Source organism: Tenebrio molitor, chromosome 3, assembly GCF_963966145.1.
Source record: "Tenebrio molitor chromosome 3, icTenMoli1.1, whole genome shotgun sequence".
In the NCBI taxonomy this organism is placed as follows: domain Eukaryota; kingdom Metazoa; phylum Arthropoda; class Insecta; order Coleoptera; family Tenebrionidae; genus Tenebrio; species Tenebrio molitor.
The window spans coordinates 24944399-24957590 of NC_091048.1; the positions used below are offsets into that span (position 1 = coordinate 24944399).

At 36.8% G+C, this 13192-nt stretch overlaps 1 protein-coding gene across 8 annotated transcripts in view; it reads right to left on the reverse strand.

The window, feature by feature from the left end:
* Rbp6 (RNA-binding protein 6) overlaps nucleotides 1-13192 on the reverse strand; it is a 357340-nt gene that overhangs the window by 149447 nt on the left and 194701 nt on the right. For 6 of the 8 annotated variants that reach the window (XM_069043038.1, XM_069043036.1, XM_069043041.1 and 3 more), the window contains exons 4-5: nucleotides 8433-8495; nucleotides 8168-8252 (exon numbers count right to left, since the gene is read on the reverse strand). In XM_069043038.1, the coding sequence (XP_068899139.1) occupies nucleotides 8168-8252; nucleotides 8433-8495 (148 nt within the window). The remainder of the gene's footprint in view (nucleotides 1-8167; nucleotides 8253-8432; nucleotides 8496-13192) is intronic. The other 2 variants (XM_069043039.1, XM_069043035.1) reach the window with 1 other exon arrangement.

The following is a 13192-nucleotide window of genomic DNA, read 5'->3' on the forward strand; positions in this document are numbered from 1 at the left end:
ACATTGGAATTTTTGTCATAGATGTCATGTGGCATTTTGATTTTTAATATAGACAAGTTTTTTCGAATTGACAGTAAAATAACTGACGAAAGTCCGTGGGCGTAACTGTACATAATAAATTTCAGCCTGTATAAAATTTAAAAATTATAATTTTCTTGTAATTTTCAGTTTAAAAAAAATTAATAAATCGACAAATAAATGGTGTAAATTCAAACTTCGAATGCAACAGAATTGATTGGAGAGTTTTTAACTGGGAGTGAAAAAGTGGATTGTTTCGGAACAAGAACGAAACTTCTAAACCAATTTTCGGTACAATTAGTAATTTATTTTTATTTCTTTCCTATAATTAAAAAATTAAAATCTTCTTTGTTGGAGTTCGTTCATTAGTGTCAAAACATTAGTTGTTTGCTAAAATTATCGATTTGAAACCATGATAAATTCAATTTAAAAAAATGTTATCATTCAATTAAACGAAACGATGAAACTGATCGACAAGGCAACTCTTTAAAAACTCTTGATTCAAGCTGCTCTTATTATTTTTTTTAATATTCTCTAATTATCATTTTTTTCTGTTGCTTGGACCAAATTAGAGTTGGAACAACCATTACTAAATAAAATACAAAAATCAGCGGAAATTTCTATTTGTACAGCAATTTGAGCATCCAAAAATAATTAACGATCATGCATCAGGTACACAACAAATGTAATCTAAAAATATCCCGCATGCAGTTAGTGATTACAATTTTTTTAAATGTGCCAATCCTAATGATTCCTCATGTGTGGTTTTAAATTCATCTTTTTTACTCGTACCGTGGACTGGTTTCATTATGTAGATTTTCATCCACACTTTATGAAAAATTCAAATCGTAATTGTGTGGATCGTGTCCACTCATCGTGATATCCAAGCAAAAACTGTGCTTTCAGTATTAGGCTTAATATTGATTGTTATCACCCACCTAAACATAAATACCGTGCGATCGAAAATAAAAAAAATCGAGATGGCCATGATTAATAAATACACTTCAGTTGGCAGCACGTAAAAATTTCATTCAAATGTCATTAATTACAATAGTAACTGTCATTCCGGACTTTCAAGGCACTTACCAACAACTTGCCTTGATTATTTTGTTTTTCCACACCTGAAAAACAACGTGTTCAAAAACAGGCCTGGCACAATTCCCGAATTAATGCAAGTAATTACTGATAACTGCAATTTAATTGATGTCCCGACTTTGCGAAGGTCATTTGAAAACATGAAGCGAAGAGAGTAGCATTATGTTTGGAAGCTGAAGGCAGACATTTCGAACATTTACTCTAATTCGTAAATACGATTGGAGTTCCTCATGATTCTTTTACAATCGACAGGTCACACATAATGCACACCTTTATGAAAATCAAGATTTCAACGTTCTCTCTAACCTAATTTTTAAGACTGACATCTGATAATTGAAATTTTAACGAATTGCCAACTGAAATTTTTGGCCACAGCCAACTCTATTTTTTTTTTTTCGATCTCACGGTATATTATTTATTTGCTAATAGTTATGAAATTGAATACAATATACAGGTAATTTAACTTCTGACTGTAATTCCCCTTCTAAGGTGCTTAGTTCTACAGTTGGCGCGGCGAATCAGTGGAGTAGTCACGAGGTGTTCATGTGATAGCTCGTAGCGACGTACGAAAAGCCAGATTTACACTGCCTCGAGTTTGGTGCGGGAAATTTAAATTTTACTACAAGAGCACGAGACAGCAACGCGCTTGGCAACGAGACTATGGAAGCTTAATAATTTTGGCTGCGTACACTGAGCTGCACCATACTTCTTAACGCGTGCCCTTTAACCAATATGTTAATGTACTGGTGGCGAAAGATTCATGGGTAGTCTAAACGGTGGCTTAGTTTGTCCCTTTGACCGGACCCTTCATTGAAAAATGTATTCTGTAGCGAACCGTGCGACATCTCATTACTCCGCCTTAAATTCGTCCTTGAACTGAACTTGGACCCTTTCCCCGTGGCCCCGTTTAGCGAATTTGGTGGGACGAGGTCCTCGATCGTGTCCTTCGACGTCGGCACGTCACGCCCTTCGCCCGATCCGAAAAACAATACAAAACGAATGAAAAGGTAATTATGCGAGGGAGCTTAATAGAGCAGCAATTTAAAACCCACAACTTACGAAGTTTCCGTACCAACAAAACAAAGTTGGGAAAGTTTCCCGCAACTAACGGTTCGAGATTGTCCAATAAAGAATTTAATAACGCACTTAAAAAAGGATAAGTCAATGTTGGAACAACACGCGTCGCGATCATTGGCTGAATTTATATGACGGTTTCGGTAGTAACACGCTGTATCAAGTTGTAGGTCCGATGGTAATCCTGTTGGACCAAGTGAGTCTGGTCTCGATCGATCGGCGGCGCTAATATATGGGCATCGAGCACGGGGCAGGACCGGCCATCATTTGCAGGCGCGCCCGCCGCCGAAGATTCATTGCCGCCACCCACTCGGTTACAGTACCAGAGAGGAACACGGCGCGCCCCCCCGACCGACACAATAAAAACCGGAGCGAAGAAACCCCGGTGTTTTTTAATTGTTGTTCGCGTTCTTCCCTTTTTTCTTCTTCCGGGCGGGAGGCGATAGTTTCCGGCCGCGGTTCGGGCTTAATTTGGCCAGGTCGGGGAGACGAAGAGGGCGGAATCAAAGGGGGCTTTTGATAATCTGTCGCTCTTACGGCTCCGCGATTGTAAAGAATACTTTTGATTAACACAACTGGGGCGCGCTTCCTTGTCTCCTTATCTCTGATTCAAATTATTCACATTTCATTTGCGGATTGTTCTGGTTCGTTTTCGAGACTTTGACGGCTTAGCGCACAAAAGGGCTTTGTGTTATGCTCGAAATCTCCCGACTAATTATTACAATAACAAAACGACACGACAGATATCCAAATAATGTTCGATATAATATGCCAAAGGAGGATAATAATGAAAGATGACGACGACAACGACGAGGAAGGTGTGCACCCAAAAACGGGAACAAACTGAATTAGGAATGCGGAAGAAGGAAGTCTGACGTGCTCAACAGGAAAACCGGTTGACGATGATCCACAAGACACGAGAAAATCTCAAGTGACAAAGGAGACGCGCCAGTCTAAAGTTATTCTTGTAAACTCTCCGAAATTACACCTACTAAAAATATTGTTCGTATACAATAGTAAAAATTCTTCAATTTCAACTGTTTCCCATTTCATTGTCTGATGAAATTTTTGCCCTACGAGAACATCGTGAAATAAACATCTACACAAATTCTTCGTGGTCAAGTTACCAACTTCCACAAAAAACTCCCTAAACTGAACCGCAGTTATTAACAAAAATTAAAAATCCCTTTGGAGACTAAAAAGCTCGGATAAAGTTTTCGAAGAACATTCTTCATATTTAATTGTGAAAATTTTGACTAAACGACTCGACCTAAAAAGTGATTGCTTCTAATACAATTTCTTCCGAAGTCCCACTAAAGTGATGTGAAGAAGAAGATGACTGACGACAAACCAAGGAATTGACAACAAGGTATGATCTTTATACTATTGAGGAAATTCCTATAATTTTTTTTTTATCAAGGTAGAAAGAAATGCAGCTTATGGCTAAGATTAAATTGGCAAAGAAAAGTTTTTTCATGTTTCCTTCAGGACTTTACTATTTATACAGTGAGCGGCAAAAGTATGGAATAAATTCATTAAAAATTAAACAAAATTTTTTTAAAAAAAATCTTTGGCCAGGTCAATTTTAGTTTATAAAAATACATACTTTAATACAAAATAAAATTCCAAGCAGTCATTTGTTTTCGAGTTATGACGTCATCGATAGTTTTTTTAAATGGAAACCCCCTATTTTTTTCTTGATTCTGATAGCCCTCTTAATTGTCTAAACGCCAGTATAAAAATTTTGTTACCTTACATAAAGAAATTTTTGAGAAAAAAAATAATAAAGTTGGAAAAAATTAATTTTATAACGAACAAAAACGAGTCAAAAACTGTGTTAGTAAGTACTTAAAATTATGGAATTCAATGTTCGAATTGCCATCCTCCAGCTTGTTGACAATAAGCAAGTTTATGAAGAAATTCCTCCTGTTTTAGTTTTATCTAGTTTTATCCACGCACCCAATCAAAATTAAAATTTCTATACGTTGTGTTTCTGATAAATGAGTCATTTTCGAAAACGTTTTGTAAAACAAATAACACATACGAATGAAATTGACAGTAACATTTGACTGTTTGATTTACCTACTTTATTTTTTGACTTGTTTTTGTTCGTTATAAAATTTAATTTTTTCAACTTTATTATTAATTTTTCTCAAAAATTTCCTTATGTAAGATAACAAAATTTTTATACTGTCATTTAGACAATTAGAAGGGCTATCAGAATCAAGAAAAAAAATAGGGGGTTTCTATTTAAAAAAACTATCGATGACGTCATAACTCGAAAACAAATGACTGCTTGGAATTTTCTTTGGAACTAAAATATGTATTTTTATAAACTAAAATTGACCTGTCCAAAGACTTTTTGGAAAAAATTTTGTTTAATTTTTAAGGAATTTATTCCATACTTTTGCCGCTCACTGTATAATTTCGTAATATTCTTGTTAATGTCAAGAACTCTTCACTCGATTTTTGTCAAATTTGGCAGCTAAAATTTTTCATCAAATGATATGACTCGTGACACCGGAGCAGCACATTCAAATTGTCCTACGGACTCGTCGAATTTGCAGTTCGGTTTCACATACCACTTGATATTATATCATGCCTTCAAATGAAAGCTGGGCAGAGTAGACGTTGAAAAAAGTGAACCATTTGGAACAGTGTAAAGTTTGAATTTCCCGCCGTTTGACACGAATGACATTTAAACGGCAGATAATTGAACATGTTTGTTTTTAGTAAAGGGTTTTCCTTGGAGAATAAGAATCCTTAGTTATTCTATTTTTAATGTAAAATAATGCAAAGAAAGAAAAAAAAACAGGAAGATTTTTTGTTTATAAATTTTAGGTTAGCTGTCAACATGCTCTAATTACAACTATCAATTTACACTTTAAAAAAGCAAAACAAGTGACGGTTTCCAACGCCTTCTCCGCCCGGGATTTCACTTGAACACCCAATATATATCTGTTTTTTTTTTGCCAGTTATTTTGATTTTAAATTTCACTACAGATCAATATCACCTTTCTTTATCCTAATTAATAAGCAATTATTTCGAATTAAATTAACTTTTGGTTAGGAACAAGACAATACACTGTTTTTCTTTTGGTTTTCCCCTTTTGTCCACTATTTCTCAAAACTATTTCATATTTACGTCACACACATTTAATAGCTGAGATAGGAAATAATAAAGTGGAAAACCAAAAGAAAACCACTGTAATTTAAAACTCGTCTCTTGCTTTTACAAAAACCATTGAAAATTTAAGAGAAAAAATTGGAAAACATTGGCTTCCTTCAAAGTTTTATATGAACGTGATCTTTTGGAAGATTTTACAGCAGGAATGGAAACAGACTGGAGTTGAAATAATTTAAAAACTTGCAGTAAGGATGCCAAAAGATTGTAAAACTGTCATCAATGCGAGCAAATTTAATCTAACTCTGAAGAATTTTTTGCATTCTTGTTCTCATTTTTATTTGTTTTTGTTCCCTTATTTTTATACATACTTTATTATATTTGTTTCAACTCTAACCTCGACTCAAACCAAAAGTAAAAAAAAATTATGAGGCGTATTCTGTAACTGCTCCGCTAAATTTTAAACGGCGTTAAATTAAGTTGTCATGGCAATGACCAATCGGGGCTTGAAATTTTAAATTTTAAAGGAGCGTTAAAATTTTAGCGCCCCTTTAAAAATTACAGAATACGCCCCTATTTCGACCAATTTTAATATGAGATAGGTATTACGTACATAAAATTTTCTAGAGATGAATTGAAAAAATCTTACTTAAACTATTCAATGTCAATAAAAAATTTTCCATGAAAAATAGAAACGAAAAAAATTAATAAAAATGGAATCTCTTAAATAAAACTCTCAAAACAATATTTCAATCAATATAATACTTTATATGTTCAAGGAAAACTTGGAAAAACATCAATGGAAATTAAAATTCCAGATTCGACCTCCGAAAAACTTCGATTATCTTAAATCTCGCGCAATGAATAAATGGAACTTCAAAAAACAACAAAACACGTTTTAAATTTTGAAGATACATATTGTAATGGATAATCGTACCAAAAATCTACAGAAATAGGAAATTTACAATTTTATTGGTGCAGTTAATAAATGACTGAGATCAGTGAGAATATTTTAAGAGTCCATTTTTGGCTCCAAAAATTGTAGTCTAAGCTAATTTTTTTGACGCAAGTTGCTTTACCAAAATATCTATCCCCTGGTGCAAAAAAAATATAGTTAACACAATACACTCTGTAGCTGAACGTGACAAGAGCCCAAGAAAAATGAAAAACATGTTTCAATTAGATGAATAAATTGATTAATATTCTGCAGTGAAATTGAACAGTCGAATAATAAAGAAGAAGAGGAAATATTCGCTGTTTGAAAATATCACATTACTCTTAAGAAAAGATATGATTATCTTGTGAGCTGACTGAATTATTTTACATGTCCAAGTAATAATTGCAAAATGGTTTTTACTTGTACCATTTGGAAAACTCATAAATGATGCAGCAAAAGGTTAAACATTTAAGAGCGACTTGTGATGAAGCTTTCGAAAGAAAAAAACGTCGAAAAAAAAAATTATTTAGAATCCCAGGAGAGACTCGTTCTGTAATAATTAACGAAGTGTTATAATCTGAATCGTTAGCCTGGATGATGAAACGAGAAGGAATTAAAAGAATAAACAGTTGATACGAATAAGACAATCAATTTAGTCGGCTTAATGCTTCCAGGACATTATTATTAAATCGGATCAAGTAGTTCCATTTCCCGGAAACTAAATAGTAAAACGAAATCGTTTTTTTTTTCGTCGTCCGTCGTGTGTAAAGTTTCAGTTGCGGCGTGTAGGAATTACATCGTACAACACCTGTAGCAAAAGATAAATGAATGCATCCGATGGTCTATTTGGTCGATTTGTAACGAACGGCATAGTGCGGAGGATGAAGCGTTCCGGTTCTAAAATTTCGCCTAAAACCCGGAGCAAGCACTAATTCCTCACGACTCCGGCAGCTGTCGCCGCACGTTGTGTAACTTCAAAAGCTTAAACTATCAACTTAAATAAAACTCCGTCGAAATGCATCACGTGATGAAACGTTGAAGCTTTTCTCCTTGCAAATTGTAATTTCATTCACTACCCGCCCACTTCTCCTCGTCGCTTCTCTCTGTTAATTCGTTATTAATATTCCACACTCTGCTTAACGGATTTCAGACTTTCAGATTATAATTAATTCTTGTTTTCAGCCTGCAGATGTAATTTTCCGTGCCATTTGGGAGGACGGGGCGACGGGGCGGCGGCGACGGGGAGGGATAAGCGATCTCTCCGCCGAGATTTCCACAATAAATTATTAAAAGCATACACAACTTTTCCGAAACGGTCCGATACGATTTCCTCCTCTTCGCCCCAAGAAAATGCCGGAGGGGTGTTGGCCGGACGAACGATCTCGCTCCGATGGCAGGTTATCGTGCGGTTCAAGAGCAATTAGTAACCGCGCCTGTCACTGTCTACTGTCAGACCAGACAGCTTCTCAAAAACTTTCCTGCAATCGTGAAATGGAAACGTTCTACTTTATGATTTTCCCGCTTCATTAACCCGCACTCGGGATGTATTTAGCTTGCCGGGCGCAAATCCCAAACAAGACCTTAATGGGGGGAACACACAAAAGACAAAAATGACGCCAAAAAAAAAATCGACATGCCAAAACCATGCAAAAGAAATGATGACCGTCGAAATGTGATCGGTCTGTTTGGAGGGGTAGTTTGTGGCATAAATGCGAGAGTGCAAAATGGAACACCAACGTCTGACGAGGACGTCATTCGTCAGATCGTTGCCCACACACCTATCTCTTTCTCGTGAACGATTAGTTTATGCCAAGCCGATGATTGGATGTAAAAGAGTTTCGAATGTCGGATGGATGACGTCCTCTAAGGACACTTAAGTAGACACTACAGATAAATTAGGTAAATAAAAGCTACCCTACCTTTTTGCCATCTAGTTCGTGAGTGCCTTGGGCTAAAACCTTATCTACGCTAGCCGGGTCGGTGAAGGTGATAAATCCAAAGCCCCTATAAGACAACATAAGATAACATTACTAGAGTAGTAGAGTAACACAGAAAGAGAGATAAGAGATAGCTACGTGGGGCACTACGCGTCAAAGAGATCAACTACAGACTCTGTCGTTGTGTGTTCATTCAGTTTTTCAGATTTTTTGGTAATTACAGCACGACACCAAGCCAGAAACGTACCTGGGGGTGAACAATCTGGTGACGCTGTCGACGCCGAAGACGGCAGACCCGTCGCAATTTGTGCTGAAAGAGAATCACTCACTTCAAACCCCCTCTTATCAGTATCGTGCAGTTCTACCTCTATAGAAGCCACTAGTCTAAGATCGCGGCGTTGCGGAACTAAGCGGATGGGATATGCTGAATGGATGAAAGGGCTGGACCAGACGGAGACGCTTCGTTTTAATTTTTTTTTACACGGACACAGAGATAAGCACCTGCAATGACTTCACACCACCAAGACCCAGGACCGCAAAAGTGACGTCGTCGCGCGAGCGTTCGATTTAGCGCGGCGCGGCGTCTGCAGCCAGTTCGGCTCGCAATTAATTATTATCGGGTGAACTTTGCCGGATTTCAGCCCTTCTAATAACACTGCAAAACATCTCGAAACTTCAGGGCCCCAATCGATATTTGTAATTAATATTCAAATTAATATAAGTTGCAGTCAAGACACCACAATTATTAAGATAACTCAACTCCTAGTTGCTGTTTCCCGCACAATAATTGCGTTTACGTTCGAGTTGCGCCAATTAAAACGTTATCGCACGCCAGACTCGAAGATTTTTGTGCCTTTTTGGAAAAATTTACAAAGAATTGTCTTTGCAAAAAGGCTCTTTTTTGGAAATTTTTTTCAACTCAATTATTTTTCGAGTTATGGTTATAAACATCCAAAGATACCTTCAATTTGTCCCGACAGATTCTTCTTTGATTCTTTATAACTCGAAAAATAATTGAGATGACAAAAAATTCATAACCAATTTCTCAACAACTCATACTCATACTTTTTCCTAAGATATATTTCATTGTTTCAATTCGAACCCTAAAACTTCTCCAATTTTTAATCCATCGCAATTCTACAAGCATTATCGTAAAAAGCAATCGATTTATATGCGGAACTAGACACATCGTTGCAGATTAATTAATAAATGCAGCACCAGAGGGAATTTAACAGGCGCCGTGACCAAAGGTGAGTTTCCACCTGGTTTCGCAAACAGACCAACATATTAACGTCCATATCTCAGAAATTATTCCTCGCACATAAATTTTTATAGAAGAGATTTTGTTCACTATTTAGTAAGCTACACGATTGGTCAACAATTTTTACCGTAGGGAGAATTCTAAATGTGATATTCCAAAAAATACTCTTTCTTGGACCTTCTCACCTGCATAAAGTCACACGCGCAGGTGGGTTTTAAGTGTCCAAAATTGGCATGTTTATGTATATTTTTAAGTTTACTTTCTGCCCCTAATAGAGCACCACAATTAGATATACTTACAGTGTATCTCAAAAATCGCAAATTTCGAATTCAGAGCGTGGTAGGGAAGGAGCCAGTTGAGCTCTTCCTGAAGAAGATATAAGCACTTTAATTTTGTTCAATACATAGCAGCCTTCATATCCACAGTGACAAATTACTATTCTAGCTACGTTGCCGTTCCATTTTTAAGAAAAATTACAAAAAATTAAGATTTTTTTACTCCAAAGAAAAGCTATTCTTCAAAAAATTGTTTTACGTTATTATTTTCCACAATCATCTACTCCATAAATAACAATAAACACTTTATTATTGTATTGACGTTTAAGTTGCACCAATTAAAACGTTATATCAAAGCCGACTTTTTTGCGTTTTTGAAAGTACGTATTATAAAATTTCATAGAGGAACTGATGTTGCTAAAAGAATCCTTTTTTCAAAAATTTATGAACCCCAAAAAGAGATTCATCTTTGATTCTTTATAACGCGAAAACCAATTGTGGCACAGTGGGATGTACATATTTGGGGAATAGGGGAGAGAAAGTGGGGAGGTGATTTCAGGAGGAGAATGATGATGTTTGAGCGTATGATACAGATTATATTGATGTAAGGGGCAGAGATCTGGGGATGGAAGGAACAAGAAGAGGTAGAGAAAGTACAAGAAAAATATTTGAGAAGGGTGCTAGGAGTGGACAGGGAAACTCCAGGGAATAGACTGAGAGTGAAAGCGGCGAAAGAGCAAAGACAAAATGGATGGAACAAAAGAGTGCAAGACACTAACGGAATGTTGGAGAGAAAAGAAAAAGAACACGGAGAAAGAGATAGAGAAATCCTACCGGAGGAACGGATATGCCAGAGAAGAAGTGGAAAGATTGAAGGCAAAAGGAAGATGGGTGAATGTAGAGCTGAGTGAAAGGGACAAAGACCCAGATAAGCAAGACAGAAGGGAGAGAATCAAAGAATCCAGATACAACAGGAAGTATGAGAGGTATACGACAGAGGAAATTCCGTAGTACCTGGGAAGAGAGAGTGCACAAGAAAGAAAAGTGATGGCGAGATGTAGATGTGGGAATGAAGAAAGAGAAAAAACAGACATTGGATAGAAGAAGAGGAAAGAAGGTGCAGAATGTGCTACGAGTGTGAAAAAAGATAGACAATTGAACACATGTGGAATGGGTGTAGAGAAATGAGAGAAAGGGAGAGAAAGGAACGGGGAGAAATACTGAATGACAGAAGGGAGATAGGATGGATGAAAGAGATATGGAAGAGGAGGGATAGAAAGAAAAGTGTTTTTTTTTTGGAACTGTTATTTTCCCGTAGGACAAATAAGGCATTATTATATTTCATGACTACTCGATTTACATTCGAAATGATACATATCGTTGGAAATTAATTAGAAAACCCAACAGTGGTGCGAATTTAATTGACGCCATCACGAAAGGAGAGTTTACGTCTGGCGACGTCTGCAGACCAACACATTAACGACAGTATCTCCAAAACTATTGGTCATACAGAAATTTTTATAGAAGAGATTGTGTTTAAAATTTAGTAGACTACAAAATTGGTCTGAACAATTTTTACCGTAGAGACAATTCTAAATGGGAAATGTGAAAAATATTCTTACACCTTCTCACCTGTGTAGAGTCACCAGTGCAGGTGGGATAGGTTCCCAAAATTAACCGTTTATGGGTCCATTTAAATCTACTCTAAAAAATAGTAGTAAGTATCAAAAATCTGAATTTTTCAAAAAAAAAAGATTCCCCTGACCTGACCAAATATGAATACACAATTAATATTTTAATTGATATGAATCGCAGTCGGGACAGCACAATTATTAAGATAGCTAAACTCCTTGTTGGTGTTTCCCGCAAAATAATTGTGTTTACGTTCGAGTTGCGCCAATTAGACCGTTATCGCACCCCCGACTCCGGGATTTTTTCGCGTTTTTACCGACGACTCGACAAGGATTAGCATATCGTGCAGAAAGGTGTCAGCAGGAGTTAGGCCCCGGATAACGAACCTTTTATTTATTTAAGCCGGCGAAAAAAAAATTGCCGCCCCTTCGGCAATAATTCCACGGGAGAAAAGTCTTGCGTCATTTTTTTTTCGCCAAACTCCACCACAATAAACTTTCGTATCTGGCGAGCGTAGCGCAAAACGCATATAAAGATAAAATTCAGTATCATTTGACAGTGTTATAAATCCGGATTAGGAGATAGAAACACTCTAATCTCCCACAATGGTCAAATTCAGAGACAAATAGTCATTTTTGCTTCACTGAGCCGAACTCGACATTTGTATTTATGACATCTGGTGTGGAAAGCAAACACATTTAACATCCCTGCTGTTGACGCTGATCCTTAAACTTGTACATTGTCCTGCAAGTGTCCTGTTACATTGCTGATATCTGCACTCTTCCGTCCTAAATATACAGGAGGATCCGGGGCGATATTTCAGCCGCCCCACCCCGACGGGGACAGGTACCATTATTTTTTCCTGGCCCCGAACGCTCTTTAAACTTATACGTTTTATTAAAGCATGAAAGGCGGCTTTTCAATTGACCCGCTCCGTATGCAAACAAAATTGTTAAACATGGAACGAAAAATATAATTTAATTTTTTTCGCGAGGGGAAAATGCCTTCATGTGTGATGTTTGAACTGATCGCGTTACAACTTGTTTCCACCATCCGTACTACTGGAATTAAATTTTATTCGAGACTCGATACGTGTGAAAATTGCTAAACACTGACCGTCTGCGGACAAACATCTACAAATTTCAATTATTTCACTATACGCCGCCCCCATTTGCGGACCTTGTCCCAACTTTCATTATTAGCCGCCAAAATGGCCCCGTGAATTAATCAAAACGTGTTGGGAACAACCAAGCCGAATAACTAATAACTTAATAAAAGAGAACCGCACACGTCGCTCGATTTATCCCGAACTCCCCTCGAATCAACGACACAATTACTAATCGGGACTTACTGATTCTGGATTTGTCTAAACTTCGACTGGCCGTCCGCATCCAGCAGTTCATTAAATTCACCGTTACAGCAATTTTTCGATAGAAAAAAAGGAAAAAAACCGCCTGGAAACACCTCGAAGCAACACTTTTCAAAAAAACTTGACGTTAAACTAACACATAAAACCTAAGCAACGCTAAAATCCCCAAAATTATTGAGAGCCGAAACTGTTGGCAACCTCACTTCCTAGATCTTTGCAAGGCCGTCTCGCCAAAAGTTTTTAGCCCCGTCACTAGTCAAGTCAGAGTATTTTTGACGATAACACATTTAAAATTGATTCTACGGTAAAAATTGCGCAGAACAATTTTGCGAGGTACTAAATGTTGAACAAAATCTTTTCTATAAGAATTTTTGTACGACGAATAGTTTCCGAGATGTGGCCGTTAATATGTTGAGCTGTTCATGACGCCAAATGTGAACTGGTCTACACTTTTTGACTATTATTTTTAA